General features: G+C 38.3%; 1 protein-coding gene across 1 annotated transcript in view; it reads left to right on the top strand.

Moving 5' to 3' along the window:
* Nucleotides 1-18,783, top strand: part of EIF3E (eukaryotic translation initiation factor 3 subunit E) — a 65,007-nt gene that overhangs the window by 24,284 nt on the left and 21,940 nt on the right. Inside the window, exons 4-10 of the mRNA XM_019528070.1 lie at nucleotides 536-578; nucleotides 1,084-1,188; nucleotides 4,411-4,536; nucleotides 5,402-5,526; nucleotides 11,266-11,392; nucleotides 12,305-12,406; nucleotides 15,847-15,956. Of these exons, the coding sequence (XP_019383615.1) occupies nucleotides 536-578; nucleotides 1,084-1,188; nucleotides 4,411-4,536; nucleotides 5,402-5,526; nucleotides 11,266-11,392; nucleotides 12,305-12,406; nucleotides 15,847-15,956 (738 nt within the window). The remainder of the gene's footprint in view (nucleotides 1-535; nucleotides 579-1,083; nucleotides 1,189-4,410; nucleotides 4,537-5,401; nucleotides 5,527-11,265; nucleotides 11,393-12,304; nucleotides 12,407-15,846; nucleotides 15,957-18,783) is intronic.

The following is an 18,783-nucleotide window of genomic DNA, read 5'->3' as shown; positions in this document are numbered from 1 at the left end:
ATTCAATATAAATTTGATCTTTCTACTTTGGGAGTTTCTTTTGAGTCCCTATTTACTGTTTGTTTGCATCTCCCACTGAATTCATATAGATTTACTTGAGTAAGTAGTGCAGCATTACCCCCTTAGTAGGAAGGGCTATATGACTTGCATGTTTGTTTTGGAATTTTTTTTTTACATTAGCTGTACCTTTAAAAATATTTGAAACTTGATTACTAATATTACAGGTAGGAATAAAGAATATGAGATACTTAAAGGTAACTCGTTGCAGAGGATTAGGAAATATCTTCTATTCGCTTGTGAATAGCTGGCTGTATTTTTCTAATATAATCAGTTGCCTCTGTTCAGGCTTCCATGCAGTGACAAGGAAATACATTGTTTAGGAAAAAGTAAAATACAGAAAATTGATAGTGGTTATAAAGAAGTCAAACTTAGTTCAGTACCATAGTGCTTAGTAGTTATACTTGTATGTTAAGTGGTGATCAGTTTAATTTGTAAAACAGTAGTTTTGATTTTACGATGATGATTATTATTACAGGGATGGTCGAATGCTCTTTGACTACCTAGCTGACAAACATGGTGTAAGTTCTTATTTTTCTTCCAGTTTTTTAAATATGTAAAAAGTAATGAGCTAAAACTTCTATCTAACAGTTGCAGTAATGACAATTTGGTATTCTGACCTATCTAGGTAAACTATAGAAGCATCGCACATCAGCTAACTTTGACTAAGTTATTTAAATATGATTAACTTCAGTATAGATTTCTAAAATGAATGGAAATCTGTACATTGATGTTAATTGCATCCTAAAACTTGTGGATATACTTAGATTTGTAGTAAAGTATATTTTAAGTATAAATGTTTAATATTCAGGAGAATGATTAAAGAATGAAATAATTGCCTCACGTTTTATATTGATCCTTCATAAAATCTGTGATTCAAAAATTCTAAAAAACTCTTCACAGGCAACTTCTTTTGTCTGCTGTGAAACATCACTTTACCAACTACTGAAAAATAACAGTCTTATGAAATGTAGTGAATTATCGTAGTACTTCATTATGCAGTGAGTACTTTATTTTCCTTTTCAGTTTAGACAGGAGTACCTAGACACGCTCTACAGATATGCAAAGTTCCAGTATGAATGTGGGAACTATTCAGGAGCTGCAGAATATCTCTATTTTTTTCGGGTTTTGGTAAGTCATTTTTTCTGTCAGATACTTAGGGCATGTAATTACCCATAATAAGTCTTTATTTATTTTTAAAAATAGGATCTTTATTTTAAAAAATTTGAGCTGTGTAAGAATTATTCAGTATGAAAATACAAAAAAATCACAAGACAAGAATTAATGTTTGTCATGAAAACTGTTGTAAAATGTTTATTCATGGCAGTTACTAAACTTCTGTTCACCTGGATGTATGGAAATTAAATTGTTCTATAAGCTAAGGATCTCAAAATTAGTTGCAGTTAATTTTCCCTTCATTGATGCCATATAATGACAAAATCCAATGGTGTGTAGACTGACCTGTACATGCCAGTTATTTTATATTGTCTAACTGTTCCTTTTTTTTAAATTGGGTGGAGCATTGCTATTTATAAGAACTCTGCTGTATGAGATGTGTGTATAAATAGAGATCTAACTAAATCATGTCAGAAGTGTGTTGCAAAGCAGCTCCTCTAATCTTGCTTTTTTTGTCATGTCCCCCTCTCTCCCTCCCCTGCTGCTGATTGGTGGAAGGGCCCAGGTGGCCCTGCCACTTGCTCCTGATTGGCCAGGAGGCAAAAACCACAATTTTAAATATGCCACAGTTTTGCCTCCCATTGCTGATTGACCAAAGGGCACCAGTGCCCCATCACTTGTTGCTGATTGGGTTTTTTAATGCTTTTTTTGCCTCCTGGCCAATCAGGAGTGAGCAGCGAGGCCCCTGGGATCCCTTGGTCAATCAGTGAAAGAGGAGGGGTGGCACATGCCAAAAAGAGCAAAATTAAAGGAGCCACTGCGCAGCGCACTTCTGGTGTGATTTGGATAGATACCGACAAATAAATAAATGACTAACTTCTAGAAAGGAAAAGTAAAGTAGAAATACTTCAGAACCTATTGTGTGCCAGTAATATCAGAACCCAGACTGTCCTTTGCATCTTACTATGACCTTTACATTTTGGTAAACTGTTTTTAATTCATAATTTTGCTGTTCTAAAGTATTAGCATGAAAAAGTTAGGTTGTTTTTTAATTTGTAAATGTATTGTTGCTTTAATTTATATCAAGTATTCCTGTTTCTACAATAAGTATAAAAAAGAAAGATAGTATAAACTGTTGCAGTTGACAGGAATAGGAATTTTAGATCTGTGCAAAAAAGAAAAAATGGTGAATGGCATACAGGTAAATTAAAGGTAATCAGTGCTAATGCTGATCTTACAGCTTCTTATCAGAACTCTATCTGTCTTTCCTTGAATATTACGAAGGATTTAGAAGAGTAAAAGTCATCTACTTTGGAAATGTAAACAGCTTAAATGAGGATTGTAGAACTAGAGCCATGGTATCATTACAACTACATGAAAAGAGTTGGTTATTCATAACATTTGCTAATGCTGGGAGTGAATTTTGAGAATGAAGATTTAATGTCTTGTTAGAGTCTCAGCACAGTAAATTTATTGTTGTTGGTCAGTGAGTGAATGTGCCATTTTGCTAACAAATGGAAACTTAAGGTAACTGCTGGAAAATCCAGATATTGAAACTGTTCTAGCATATCCATCGCTGAAAGCAGGTTACTATGAAGAGCCAACTGTAATGACATGGATTTGAGCCAAAGCAGTGCACATGAACCTTAGCAGCAAAAAGCTTTTCTCATTGGTATTTGGAACATGTGTTGTTTCAATAGCGTTACATGCCTTCCTTGAGTATAGGAAAGGCTTTGTCAAAATACGTTCAAATAATTGTGTGTTCTGGATTTGGATTCTTTTTGTTAACTTGTATTTCACTGCAATAATATTTTAAAATTTTAATCAACCTTTTGGACAGTGCTGTTGAATGAGTCAATTGGACATTCTTTCAATTGCCTATAATAAGAAATGGAATGGGATCCAAGGCAAATAGATGTTCACGACTACAATGCGATCATTCATCTAAATAAGACTGAAAGCTTAGGGGAATGTATTTCAGTTTGGGAGTAGTTTTTGATAGGAGAAGGAGATGGGCCGTTATTCATTTTAATTTTATTTATATTGCTTAAGCTGTCAGATATACCCAAAAATGATAATTTTCAAATACATCTTTTTTTGGATGGTACTGATGTTTCATGGGCTGCTGTCAAATCAACTGCTATGCATTTCATAAGAGTTAGAGTTTAAACTTCATAAACTTAAAGCTTAGGTTGTATGAAAACTCAAGCTTTCTTGTGTAACAGAGTATGTCAACTTAGCTCTTATAAATTCCTTTTGGAATCTATTTTAATAAAAACACTGTTTTTCAGATGGCTTGATGGAAGATTTGTTTCCCCTTCTGGTGGGAGAAGATTCATTTTTAAAGTGATGGTTAATGAAACATAAGCTATGAAAGAACCATTGTAACTATGATCTGAGATTAGAATTTGACACTCTGAATGACCTAGTGTAGTTCATTGTTGTATAAACTAAAGCTGATTGACCCCAGAAATACCCTTACTTGAAACAGACTTGGAGAACTGCTCTGGAAAAAAAAGATTTTAAGGAAGTTTGGATGTAATTGGGGCACCCTGCCTAATTTAGTAGGAAATGTTCCTTTGCCGCATGTAGTTATCTGAAAGAATTTAGATTACTACTTTGAGAGACTCTTTCTGAATGTTTTCACTTGTGGAACATGACTCCAGTGACTAGTGATCTTTGCAGATCTTTTCTATAAGTATTACCTGTTAAGAATGGACAAATACCATGTATGGCATCAAAGAGTTGATGCTAAAGGAGTCAGACATTTCAGTTTTTTCAGTAGTGTATTGTGGGGTTTTTGTTTATTTTTTGTTTTTTTTACTGATGGCTCTTTTTAATATAATTTGTAGCTTTGCCAGTCCTTAGTTTTAGGTAGTTTTACAATGTTTATTACGTTATGAACTCAAAAGTCCAATGAACTTTCCCAGTACCACTGTAGTGTTTACTAAAGAGTCTTCATCAATACTGACCTGTTGCCAGTTTCCTTGTCTTTTTCTTCACCTCCAGTCCTTGAAAGTCTGGTTTCTGACTTTTGTACAAAATAAAAACTCATTATTAAAAATAAAATGTTCATTTTATTTATTTAGAAAAACTAGGATCAACACAGGTGATGGCCTGTTCTGTTATACAAATGCTGCCAGCAAGTAATTTATAAAAATACTTGACTAAGTAAAAATGTTAAATTATTGTGGTTATTGTAATTGGTTTTGCTTTGCTTTGTTTTATTTAATACAGGTTCCAGCTACAGATAGAAATGCTTTGAGTTCGCTCTGGGGAAAACTGGCATCTGAAATTCTAATGCAAAATTGGGATGCAGCCATGGAAGATCTCACAAGATTGAAAGAAACTATAGATAATAATGTGAGTAAAAGTTTGATTGTATAAAACAGAGAAGTGGGAGAGTTAAGCAGGGGGGGAAGGGGACATATGTTGCCAGTTTTTAAAACACTTTTTATGCACTACATCACACTTCGCTTTGATTGATATTGCTTTTTAGCTTCTTATTTGCCAGGAAGTATTAAAACTTTCTCTAAGCCATGTCCAAACCCCATCCATTATAAGAAAGGTAACTTAACTTAAGTGTGTGGCTTTCTGGAAGAAGGGAGAAACAAAAGGAGGTTTAGAAGGCTAATCCAAAAACCCCTTAAAAAGAGAGAATGAAGAAATTCAGAAGTGTGGGACAAGCACAAAGTCTAAGCCACAAGGACAAGGATAAGTGAATTCTAGGGAAGGGTTATTAAAGATTCTGAAATCAATGCCACTTTTACTGGAATTGTTTTCAACTAGCTTAAAATCGCCCTTGTTTTAAAATGATGCTCTTGTCTTTTGAAAGTATAGTTGGGAATTGGAGAGAAACTTCAATTAAAAAGCCCCCAAACCCTAAACCTTTCTTCTGCAGTCCTGTTTTCTACAGTCAGCCTTCAACCTCCATAAGGGCAAAGCTGGATTTTGGATAGTATTGTTCCACCATTAGGATTGAGCATGTATATGATTTTTAAAGGATGCTTTTGATGTGAAAATAACATTTCTGTCTGAAAATGTTACAGGTTATCTGTTTGAATCACTACATGGAGATTTGTTTGCTTTTTCTGTAGTCATCACTCTAAGTAGCTTCACTGTCCCTAAAGAAAGGGGAATACTGGCCTTCACAGCTAGGGATATTTAATATTTTCATTGTACCTTATCCCACTAGTTAAAATTCCCTTTTTTCATTTTTTCCTTTTAGTCTGTCAGCTCACCACTCCAGTCTCTTCAGCAGAGGACATGGCTCATCCATTGGTCTTTGTTTGTGTTCTTTAATCACCCCAAAGGCAGAGACAACATAATTGAACTCTTTCTCTATCAACCACAGTAAGTTGTATTTGTTTTATAACAAATTAAGCTTGTATTGAGCTGACATGGGTATAGGATTACTTAAAGCAAGTAGGTACCCGTCTTTTTGAGCCAGAGAGCTGGTTTCATGACAGTGGAGCAACACAAACTAATCTTTCTCTCATTCCTCCTTTTTGATGCAGTAGACTGCCAGCAGGGAAAGCAATTTATGGCACCTGCTCTTAGTTCCTTTTCTAAGCCCCTTTAGGGTGTGCTGCCCTACATTCAGCTCCTTCCCCAATGTCAGCCACCCTAATTTAACAGTTTCAGGATAGCCCAGAAGATATTTTCAGTTCAAAACAGTGTACAGCTCTTAGAACCTAAGGGTCTTGAGGGCCATGTTTTGTTTTGATGCAGAGGTTGGTTGCACACGATTTAGAATCCTGAATTTCAATATATATTCTTAAAGTAGACATACAAGAAATGTAGTCTTTAATATACATGTTATTATGTACATTTTTAAGCATTTAATCAAGTATGCTCAGTTCTGTGAACTTTTTTTTAACTTGGATGAAAGATCCCACGCATGAATTCAGTTATACAAAACTAACAGGACTCCTCTTCATATAGCTTCTGTTGATGCATTTTGGGGAGATTCATCTGATGCATGTAATTCCCTTCCAGCTGTTCCCTAAGCTGCAGGGCAGACTTTGTAAACAACAGACAGCAGTGAGTGTTGCTGCTGAGTCTTGAGTCATATTCTATAGTATATGGGTAAAGCTAGCCGCGTATGTGGGGAATAGGATAAAATAATTCATCATGAGACCTTTGCCTGGGGTAGGTAACTTTTGGCATGCGTGCCAGAGCACAGCACATGAAAGCATTTTGCTTGGCACTCGGGCCTTGGGAAAGGGATCAGGGCTGCACTGCTGCAACAAGGATTAGGCCTCTTGGGCTCCCTCACTGTCCACTCCTGGCACACCAACATCTTACAAGTCAGGGTTACAGGTATTTTTGGCGCACTGTCCAAAAACATTGCCACCCCCTGGAATAGACCAACAAATGGCCAAAACCATCTAAGAGAAAAGGTATGCCTCAACAAAGCCTTATGTTCCGTGGTATTGGACTCAGATCAGAGAAGGCTTGGGACTCCTAAACAGCATATTGTACAACCCTCAAAAAGAAATTAATATAGAGTTGAGAAGTATAAGGAATTGTATAAAACTTCCACATTTGTGAAGTCTAACTTGATAGAATGACACATTCAACTAATTCCTGGTGATGGGAATATTCACCTTTTAAGTTAGAAAGCTGCATGTGATTAGATAAAAGTGAGCTGATGAGAATTACATTGCAGAATAAAATGTAGAATCGCTGTGCTTCAAATTGGTTACATCATATACACATACTACGTTACCTGATTTCTCTCTGAATTTAAAATAGTAATTGGTTTTTTGCATCTCTTGAAATTTCTTAAATGTAAAATAGTGATTAGTAGATCAAGTATCAAGATGCAGTTAAAAAGGAAACATTGTCACAATGACAAGGTACAGTTGCTAATGAAAGAGAATGCATTTGTAATGTAATTCTTGGGATATTACTTTTCTGAGTCAGCAACGCAGTTGGATTTTTAATCTTCAGCAGCTCCATGAGGTTGTGCTTTTTCTAGGAAGGTTTTTGCATTAGCTCTTTTTATATGAAGGACTTTGGATTATAGGAGGAGTTTAAAGCTTTTCAGTATGTTAAATGGTAAAACAATGTTGTCTGGGGTTAATTAACATTTTTAATCTTTAATTTTCTCCTACCTTATCAAGGACTGATAAAGTGCAATTAAAATCCTGCTTAGAAATGACAGCCCCACATCAAAAGACTTTTTATAATAAATAGTTTCTGTCTTGGAAACCCCCAGTTTCTGAACATCTGTTTATAAGCCACATTTTCATCTTCTGAAACACAAAATAACAAGACTGTAATGTTTTCATCATGAGGATTTAACACATTAAGTTCATTCCTTTGGCTTTGGGTGGATGTTTTAACATCAGTGTTTGCATATGAATGGTATCATTTCCAAAATTTTAGAAAGGAGTTGTTGATGCTTAATCACCCTGAGGAACCTGATATGGTATGCATATTTGGAGTATGGAGAATGACTTCAGTGCAACACAAAGCTGCTTTTGTTTGTTAAAAACAAACAAAACAGGCAGTACAAGTGGTGACCTCTGTCAATGTATAATGTAATTGTCCAGTACTTGAAGTGCATACTCCTCTGCCTTGGGGGGGTTCAACCCCACATCTCCCATATCCCAGGGAAGTGCTTTAAACCATAAAGCTATATATAAAACTGAGATGGAGACATATTCCACCCTTCCTGCTTAGGCATTTTACATTACACTGTGATTGGATAAAAACAGTGTTAGGATCAGGTACCAGAATCCAATATTGGCCTTTCCCAGATGAGTGCCCTGGTCCTGTTTTCTCTTGCGCAGTCCTCTGGCTTAGAGTCCTGTTTCCTCTTGCAGTTTTCTCTTGGTCCCATGAATCTTTTACTAGTATAATAAGAAATAGAGCTACCCAAAAGTATAATATGTGCATCTAAATCCAGGACAGGTATTGGGCCTAGGAATCTTATTCTTGCACGCACACTTAAGTTAGGATTGCAAGTACACACCTGAATCCAGTAAAGAGGTGAAGTTTAGGGCATGCTGCTCTCTTCATTGTGACCTATGGCCTAGCTTAGGTATTTTCCTGCTCTGTTGAGAATTCTATTTTAAGATGTCCAAATGTCCTTATGCCTTGTGCAGGGAGCATAGGTGCCTGAGTCAGGGTTGTGAATTCCATTCTGGCAGCTGGGTACCTAAAAGGTGGGTATGGTAGTGTTTATTGTCATTGGCTCAGTATAGACATTCAGAAAGCCAAGGTAGAATAGATCCAAGTTGCATGTTTTTCTGTAAGTGGCATAGTTTGGATTTGTAGCAAACAACACACATTTGCCTTTTGTTCAAGGAGGGGTGAGTTCAAATCTTAGACTAGGTTCTGTCATTTTTTAAAACCAGTCTGTGTTGAACTTCTGTTATGGGTATAGACCTGTTTTGTGTGATGAAGATGTATTCTGTTACAGGTATGGACCAGCTTCCAATCACTTACACTGGTAAAAGTGTAATGTCTGTACCTGGCCATCATGCCCCTTGGTGAAGCTGACCAAGGTTGCTATTAGGGTTGTTCAGAGCTTCAGTTGCCCATTCGATTTGGAGAAGATTTGGCCTGATTCAGAGGCTGAATCACCAAATCTGAATCGAATCGGGAGACCGAATAAAACCTCTGAATTGATTCAAAAAAAGATTTGGAAGGAAGTCTTTCAAGGGAACAAACTGAGAAGGAGGGGGAACAGGGGGAGACAGACTGACATCTATAGCTGGCCAGTGAGATCTTTCCCTGAGACCCCTTCCAATCACAGTGCTCTGCAGGAGGGACATAGAAACAGCACATAAGCCTTTGTCTGCAGCCTTTCTGTCTCTTGTGAGCTGTTTCTGCCTGAGCACCAGGAATGCCCCCTGTTACAGGCTACCATCCCTGCTGATTTCATCCCACTGTGCCTTAACATGCACACAAAGTTACACATCATGAGTTTTGCTTGTCAGCACCTTGAGGTACATTTTCTCAGAAAGCTCTGCACCTGTCTCCTTGAAACTTAGCAGGCTTCATAGCCGGAGCAGGGGCTACCATGCCTGCAGCTTTCATCCTGCTGTGCCTTAACACGCACGTACGCACACACGTTTTGCTTTCAGCAGTTTGAGGTGCAGTTTCCCAGAAAATCCTGCACCTATTTCCTTAAAACTTGGCAGGCTTCATGCCCTCAGAAGGGACTACTATCACTGCTGTTTTCATCCATATCTGCCAAAAAAATGTCAGTTATTGGTATTTCAGTGGTTCGTCATTATACTCTATGGCTGAATCTCTGAATCGGCACCAAATCTTCCAAAGACAGTTCAGTCGAATTGATTCGGAACAGTGATCCGAATTGAATCACTGCCCTCCGAATCGGTTGAATCCAAATTCAAATCAAGTACTTCCCTATTAGCACAGGTCTAGTTGCTACTAGCACTGATTGATGCCAGGTTTGGTTTTGTTGACTCAATTGACTCCCTCTCCCCTGGTAAGTAAAAGCTCAGCTGTTGCACTGTGGAACAGGAGTCAAAGTAGAGCCCTTCTATCATAGGCAGAAACTTATTTGCACCCCAATTTTGGGGTGGTCTGAGGGAGGGAGGAGTAGCATGTTGTATGCAAAAAGATGGTAGTAGTACTTTCAAAGAGGGATTACTCCATTTTGTACCACTATGTATAATGCCTGTACAATTACACATAGTGCTACAGGGGTCTCTAGGACCCCCCCAGTATCCAACAGTCTTGTGCTTTTCCTCCCCCCGCCCAGTAATGACCAGGAGCAGAGCAGAGGAGCAGCTGCTCCTCACTCCCTGTCTACTCCTCAACCAGGGGCTGTGTTTGGAAAAGTGTACAGGAAGCTTTGCCCTGTGGTTCCACTCCCCTCCCCTTGATTTGGTGAAATGGGCTTGGGAGGCTCCACTCCCAGAGTCCAGGAGCAAGGCAGAGGAAAAGACCTTGTTCCCCCTGTTTCCTAGCCCCCAGTCTGGGGAAGACATGGGGAGTCTTTCCATGTTGTTCCATTCCCCTGGGAACTGAGAAGAGTGGAGCAGCTGCTGCTCCCCGTGCCTTCCCCAGACTGGAACAGCCGCAGTCTGGTGAAGGTGCAGAGAGCAGGGGAGAGAGGACAGCCGCATCCTGGAAAGACTGGTGGCAGCTGAAAGCTTATGGTATTACACTGTCTTCTTGGAGCTCTGGTTGAATCTAGTTAACCAAACGAATCACACAAGGCTAAACTCATTTGAGGAGCTGTGGAAACTTTTAGTTGTTTGCAGGCAAAACTGGTTCAGGTCCTTCATATCGGAAGTTGAGGTCAGAACATGAAAGTGAAGAAAAACTCAATACTAAATTCTTCATTCTTTTCCAGTATTTACAGCTGATGATGTATGTCTTTAATCATAACTGTTTGAAAGCAGGAGGATCAGTTTGTTGCATCAAATTGGTTGAAACTTATGAAAAAATGTTGTAAGTGATTGGATTTTAATTAAGATGTGCATTTTTGGCTATCCAGTTCAATATCTGTAGGTTTTTTATTAGGATTGTTTTGCCCAAAGTGAACTAATAAAGTGGGTTCAGAAAAATCAAATTAGTGAAGGCATGTTAAGAGTAGAAAAGAGTGGTAGAACTAAGAGGCTGGGAGTTTTCTCCCAAGGTGCATGTTTCTGTACATCCATTTTCATTTTTAGAATAGGTTTTCTTAAAACAGTGCATGATATTTGGCAGAGCACTCAGACCTGTGGTGATCTGCTCCACAGCCTTGACAGAGCTGATTGACAGAACCACTTTAAATCAGTGGGTTTTATACTGGGTAGTTGCACTGGGAAACTGAAGTCTTTATTGTATGATTTTCAGACTTTTTAATAGTTCTAAAACAATCTGAACAAGCCTCTGGTGAAAACAATTTATAATTAAACGATTTTGGTACACCTTAGTAATTTAAGGGAAAAAAGCCTTTAAAATTAACTTATACATATATATAGAAATGGGTACTGTATTATAGTTCTGGACAACTGTTTATTGTTATCCTCTGAGATTATTGCTTGCATCTGAAGTGTGCTTCTCAAGTTAACTGTTTAGGTGTAACTTTTTAAAGATAAAAATGTGGTTTATTTTCTTCAGGTATCTAAATTCAATTCAGACTATGTGCCCACATATTCTTCGGTACCTGACTACTGCAGTCATAACAAACAAGGATGTTCGAAAACGTAGACAAGTACTGAAGGATTTAGTCAAGGTTATCCAGCAGGTAACAAGTAAAGCTCCTCTTATAAATTTGTTCTCACTGCACAATATTTAATTTGCTTTTTTGAGCAGTTCACAGTGTGTTTTCCTGAAAATTTTTGTCACGCTTTTACTTACTGCTTCCAGTGCTCTTCTTTCAATGGACTGTGTTTACGTTCTTGAAATATATTCCTTTTCATTGAAAGGAGAATAGCTATACCTTCTTCCTCAATTTCCATTTTCCCCCAAAATTTTACACTGTGAATGGCTAAATTGAGGCATTAGTACAGAAAATAAAACAGAATGTGTTAAAAGTTTGTACCAGTTACACACTTGAACAGTGCCCCTCTATATTAAGTTGTTTTTTTTTTTTTGTGAAAATATTCACACTAGTATGGTAATTTTAAGATACAGATATGGGCAAAATTAAAGAATGAGCATGCCTTCCAATGAAATGTCTTGATCAGTGTTTGAATTCCTTAGTCTTTCTTTATAGAAAAGATTTGGCCTCAAAATCAACTTATGGCTTACTGCTATACAAAGCCTCACACTTTAGACATTTGTAAATAGTTATATGTCTTATTATTATTAACAGTAAGCCAAGCCACACATGGTAGCAAAATAGCTAGAGGCTTGTAATGGATTTTAAAACACTAAAGCTTGAGCTTAATTAACTGCATATGCAAAAAGAAAATTTAATTTTAGTCTGTTTGGTGTAAATGTTAGGAGTTCAGTGTGTTTTAATGATATTTTTAATTATTCATTTTTAAAAGCATAGATATTTCACCTTCAATTGGAAATAAATTGTTAACATGGACTGTTTTTAAGAAATGGGAAATGTGGTGTCTCTTGATGTTATGCGTATTACAGAGTACTCCTGAAGATTTTTTTTTTTTTTTTCCAGGAAACTAATATTTTTAAATTACTTTCTTCACAGGAATCCTATACATACGGGGACCCTATTACAGAGTTTGTAGAATGCTTATATGTTAATTTTGATTTTGATGGTGCCCAGAAGAAACTCAGAGAGTGTGAATCGGTAAGGTGTTTGTATTAACTTGTGTAGATTAGAGTTTTGTAAGTTACAGCTATGGGCAGCATAAGTGTCCTGAACACGGTCATAGATTCTTTTAACAGATATGATCTTTAGTATTTTTTTTAAACGTATATCAACTCCAATATGATTTGGAACCATATTTAAACGCTTGCTGGTTCGGTTTTTATTCCAACATTTTTTCATGGAGTGAAAGAGATTCTCAGTTGTTAATCATTGATTATTTTTTTTTCTTTCCCTCCCTTCCTTCCTTCCCAACATGACACCCAGGCCTTCCCATAAGAATTGATTATGCTGTTAAGTCAGAACCATGGAGGGAAGCATAGTTTAGTGATATCACCCAAATAAAGTCTTCCATATGGCATGGTCTCTCTCTTTCTTTTCCCCTGAAGACTTTAGGAACCAAACTTTCATTTAATTTCTTCAGAAGTACAACTACCCCATTCTCTTTTTTTTTTTTTTTTTTTTTTTTTTTTTTTTTTTTTTTTGTCCTGGTGTGAATGTCTGTCTTGCCCTAAGGGTGGAATTATTTTTTCCAAAGTATTTAAATCATGAAAAATATATACATGTTTGCAATATTCAGTTTTCAAGCTAATTGCCATCAACAAAGATGGCTGTCTTTCTTTCACAGTCCCTTTAAATTTTGGAGGGCTTTCTTTTCTCCTTTTCCCTGCAAATAATGTGAAAGAAAAGTAATAAATAGTAAAAAAAACCCCAAAAAATAAAAAAACAAAAAAAAAAACCAGGTGGATGCCAAATGAGTTAGGCAGGGGGAAATTATTTTGCTCATGACAGAACATGCTGTCTAAACAAATTAGTGTCAGTTTTCTCACACCAAAGAAGAACATCAGAAGGGACTGATAGCGTGTGGAACAAACAGTTGTGGGGTGTGGAGGAAGATCAGAGTATAGCTAAACAACAGCTCTCAAGCCTTATCTATGCTGGAGAAGCTTTATGTGAGAGAACTTAACACGCCTCGGTATAGCAGAGACCGCTGTATGGAATTAACTGACCAGATATAATTTTGTGTTTTAAGTATGGATTGTCTTTGTGAGCAGTGTTAGCATAGCTGTTTAACACTAGTTACAATGTTCTAAGCAAGGTCTTACTGGTATGGGAATGGGAACAGATCAGCATTTCTCAAACCTTGTGGACCTATGCCTTACTGTAGTAAAGTTGGCCACTTTGGTCATTGCTGCCATTTCCCTTGCTGTGAATTCCCGCTCATTTCCTTCCCTCAATCCCTTCTAAGCTTGCCCAAAATTTGGGAAACTCTGGCATAGATGGCGCGAACCCCTAGAACAGAGGTGGACATTCAGGTGGAAGGCTGCTTACTGAGTTTTGACAAGCCATTGAGCACAGCATGACAGGCAGCCAGATTTGGATAAATATTAATTTTCTAATTTTTTTAGGGGCACCAGAGGCCAGATAGAATGGTCTGGTGGGCTTCATCTGGCCCAAGGGCTGCATTTTGCCCACCCTTGCCCTAGAACCAGAAGTGCACAACTGAGACCTGATTTGGATGTTGGTCTTCTGATCAGAAGTGTGTGTGTGTGTGTGTGTGTGTGTGTGTGTGTGTGTGTGAGAGAGAGAGAGAGAGAGAGAGAGAGAGAGAGAGAGAGAGAGAGAGAGAGAGAGAAGGCATTTAGTTGTTCTTATCAGAGGCTGCTGGCAGATATTAGGGCAGTTGTGCAAGTGGGGTCTGAGGAATTTTGTTCCCCATCCCCAGAATTAAGCAACCTGTCATCAGAGACATGCCTGGCAGGTTGTTTGATTTTTGGGGATTAGACAAAAAAAAATTCTCAGACACCAATCTTGCTCCTTGGCTTGCAAGTCTCCAATGAGATATTAAGATAATTGCATTTGGTATTTGTGCCATGTGGTCTAGTTACTGAAACCGAAGTACTGTATTTACTTGCATTAAAATTAGCCCTCCAAAACTTGGATGTATGTCGTAAGCAGGGAAGCTGATTCTGTGCCAGAGTGGAAGCAGGGGGACACTGGCTGCTTGGGATTGTGCTTCTCCTGCCCAACATGCAGCAGGGAGTTGAGTTCACTTCAGTGTCAGAGCTAAAGATTTAACCCTCTCGCAGCTGCTGCCAAATTGGCAGTAGCTTTTGCTTGAGCAGCCAAAAGCTCCTGTAAGATTAAAGCTCTGGCTTTTGCCTGATTGACCAAGCAACAGTAAGTGAACTGAAGCATAATCTCTGCTCCTGTGTAGTCACAGCATGTGGTCAGTTTTCAGCAACAACTCTGGAAAAATCTTTCTTCATTCTGCCTTCCCGAAACAAGGAGCATATCTTATTTGAAGATGTGTGGTATGTGAAAAAATATGGTATACATCTTTGCTATTCATAGTTGTCTTTGCTTTTCCATTAGTTTAATATGGACAACAATTTTATTTTAATATTTTGTTTGTAATATAAACTATTTATGCAGATCCTAGTGTGAAAAGATTTCTGTACTGTGTTGCTGCCAAGAGTAATTCTTAAAGATATCTGATATAATTATATCTATAGATAGAACAGAAGCAATGATTAATAAGCCAGAGATCTTGTATTGAATTATCAGGGGTTATGGAATATAACATAATTTACACTATAGTGTTTCAAGTCATTTTCCTGTTAGAAATATAAGTTCAGGTTCTGGAACAAGCTGTTCTCATTCTAAGTTAGTTTTAGTATTAGTGATTTTAGTATTTAGGTGCAAAATTAAATTTATTGCCTAGTTATCAATGCAGGCCAGCTGTGATAATACTTGAAACACTGTACTTTTTAATTAACATTTCAAATGTCACATTGCTAATAACTTGAACAGCAGTGAAAATTCCTATAACTTCTGTTTTAACTTATAATCATAATACTGCTGGGAATATGTAAATATTGTCCCAACTCAGTGAAGAAAGAAATGTTGATCTGTGCACTGATGAATTTACTCCTGATACCATAACGGCTAATGGAGCTTTGGAGTGAGCTGAAATCTGTTCTGGTTTCCATGTTAACTGAATTGTTAAGCCCATTGTGCTTTTCACTTGGTCTCGAATCGCACATGTATAAGTATAAAAGTTGCAATGAGAGAGAAAGGAAATATGATTTTTATTCCTTTTGAAAGGAAATAGGATCTTAAAAGCTGTTTGGTGTCTTAATAGAATCTTTTAAGAATCCAGTAGAATCTTAAAAACTGTTGCACCAATCTGACCATTAATGGATGTGACTGGTAAAAATTGCACTCATGCTATGACAGGATAATCAGGTTTTAGCTAATGATCCTCTGAAAACTTTTTCTCTTATGAATGTATAACACTTAAGGTGTTTTAAAATATTACAGAAATTGCTGCAAAAATGCCAATTTCGTTACAGGCAGTCTTTTAAAAAAGCATGAGCATAATATGGAAACAGTCTATTTTATCTTCGCTGTTGTTACAGGTCCTCGTGAATGACTTTTTCTTAGTGGCTTGCCTGGAGGACTTCATTGAAAATGCTCGCCTTTTTATATTTGAGACCTTCTGTCGCATTCATCAGTGTATCAGTATTAGGTAAGAAAATTGTAATAGTTTGTGATCCATTAGTTTTGTGAAGGGTGCTACATGGTGGTATGTTTTAATATTCACATCTTTACTCCTGTAACAGTGCACTATTACCTACATCTAATTTGGGAAAACCTGATGAAAGCCTTCTTCTTACCTTCACCATTGCAGGCCTTGCCACTTCTGCCAGCTGTGCAGAAGTGCCCAGTCTCCTTTGTCTGGAAATTTTTATTACTTAGAAGTTTAAATCTTCACTTCCCTGTAGCACACGTGCATGCCACAAGACATGATTGTGGGATTGTGCATTAGATCCCATTATGCCTTGTTGCTGGGGTAGGGGCAAGTAGTCTGCACTGGCGAGAAGCAGGTTCTCATGTCTGGGCACCACCTCAAAGGGAGCTTCCAGCTGCAGGGGCCATGTGCAGCCAGGACAGAGTCCCATGCCTGATGGGGCTCTTAGTCTTGGCGCCGTGTGTGGTCCCCAGTTTCAAGCATCCACCGCCTCGGGGATCACAACTGCCATAATCCTCCAGCCCTGGGGTTTCACACCGTGCATGTTTCACCCTTGCGGCTGAGAGCCCAGTCAGCTGACAGGGTTCCCAGCCTCAAGGGAGATCCTGCTACATGTACAAATTAAAGCTCAATAACAACCAGCTATAAATTAATACACAGGTTTGAGGTCTGACTTCATAGCTTATTGGAGCTTTGTATCGTGGTAGGTACTCTGCACATGTAGCTGGTCTTAGGTAATTGAGTAGTTAATCAGGTAATTGTACAATACCTGTGACATGTAGAGGAGGCCCTAGAGATGTTAATATCTTAGAATTTTCCTAGATACCTAGATTTGTGTGTTGCACTGCTAGAAAATGCAGGAAAACTTCCAGAACTTTCCTTTAGTTACTAAATCCTCTGCCATGATCTGTCAGTATAATGTGCCATATCAGTTGTATAGTATGGTCTTAAGAGAGACATTGATGTGTCCAGCATTCTCTTCCTACTTTGAATCTAATCTCTGGTCCTTTCAACCCTACAACTACTAGGCTGTGGGCTGAAGGCCGATGCTAACCTAATTATAACCAGATTGTGGGCAGCTTGAATTAAGTTACACAGTTGAGACTTAATCTCATATGTAGGACATTCATAAATGGAAGTTTTCAGGAATATTAAGGTTTTCTTCAAAATATATTGGTATATACCATATTTACTTAATTCTGAGAGAATAATTTTCCCCCCATTTAATGTGTGGGGTGGGAGGGTCCCTTTTATCTTGGAATAAAGTACAAGGCATGTGGGGGGTGGGGAACACAGGGGGGCAGTTATGAGTTGTAGCCAGAGTTGCAGTTGCAGCTGTAGGTGCTGTTCATCACTAGAGGCTCTGGTCCCCTGCTGCCCCTCCTTCTTCCCTATATCCCCCAACCCTGCAGCCTCCTGCCTGTCCCCTTCCTCTCCCCCTGCCCCCTGTTGCTCAACCTTGCTCCCGTGCTGGCGGGCTCTGTCCCCACTGCAGCCCAGGGCATGGAGCAAGTGTTTGCTCTGGTACTGTAGTAGCAGCAGCAGCTGAGGGCCCAGAGCAAATGCATTGCTCCATGCCCCAGGCTGCAGAGGAGACAGACTGCTGAAGGAAGAGTAGATTGTGCAGAGGGGCAGGACAAAGCCTGCAGGATGGGTAGTGAGGGGTCAGATACTATGAGACCGAGAGAGGGCAGGCATGGGGGGCGGGGGAAGTAGTGGAAAAAACCAGGGGGCAAGGGCCAGGGGTCATGCCCCAAAGTCTTCCCTACCTCCTGACCTCTACTGCGTGACCCTTGCTACTGCTTTTCCTGCTGCAGCAGGTAGGAGGTGTGAATGTAAGATGACCCTCCAATAATGAGATTTTATGCATGGAAAATTATAACATATATATACATACATTTCCAGGTATTTCTATTGGACCTAATTATTGGGGGTTATTCTAAATTCAGAGTCATCTTAGATTCAGGTAAATATTCGATAATGAATATATTGTTTTGTCACCAGTTTTTAGCATAAATTAGAAATAAAATTATTAATTATCTACTAGAAACTTACTTTTCTGTAGTGGAATGGTGTTAAAATAGTCAACTATTCTATAAGACAGTGTTTGTCAACCTGTGGGTCACAACCCAAAAGTGGGTTGCAAAAAGATTTCAGAGGGTCAAAAGCCACAGGTTGGGAAATGCTGATCCCAGGAAAGCAACGAGACTGCAACAGGGCAGAGTGGCAGCAGGAAGGTGCTTGCCTCTTCCAGCAAGGGAGGGGGACAGAGGTATACTATAGGTTATAATTTCTCTTATTCCCACACTGTCACGATTTTGAATTACATTTTTTCATACAATTTTGTATGTGGATTTTAGTTCCAAACAGCAAGATGCATATTTTATGATAATCTCTGAAGTTGCTTCATGGATTGACCGGTTAGGGTGATTTTTTTTTTTTAAAAGCAAGTTTGCCATTTCATTTGTACAATTCAAGAATTTCTTCTCCTACAAGTGAATAACGTTGTTGTTCTGCATGAGAACTCCTTGCCTGAAGTACAGGATTGGTGGTGATAATGATCAGTATACATAACAAGTTTGAAAACAGTTAATGGAAAATCTGCTTTTCTCTATATTAAATACAAAATAAAGGCCTTCCTTTTTAAAAAAGAAACAAAAATGCAAAAGTTCTCTACTGACAGCCAGGCCTCCTTTAGGAGCTTCTATAGGGTCATCAAATGATCATTACTGTTGTGAGGAAGTCTGAATTTTTTCTAACACAAAGATAAAAGTATGTCTCAGTGGTGAATGTCTTGCACTCCATCTCCCAACAACATCAAATT

This window comes from Gavialis gangeticus, unplaced genomic scaffold (genome assembly GCF_001723915.1).
Source record: "Gavialis gangeticus isolate Ggan-Ray unplaced genomic scaffold, GavGan_comp1, whole genome shotgun sequence".
Taxonomy (NCBI): Eukaryota; Metazoa; Chordata; order Crocodylia; family Gavialidae; genus Gavialis; species Gavialis gangeticus.
The sequence above is the reverse complement of the archived record's forward strand: the minus strand, read 5'-3'. Positions and strand labels throughout refer to the sequence as shown.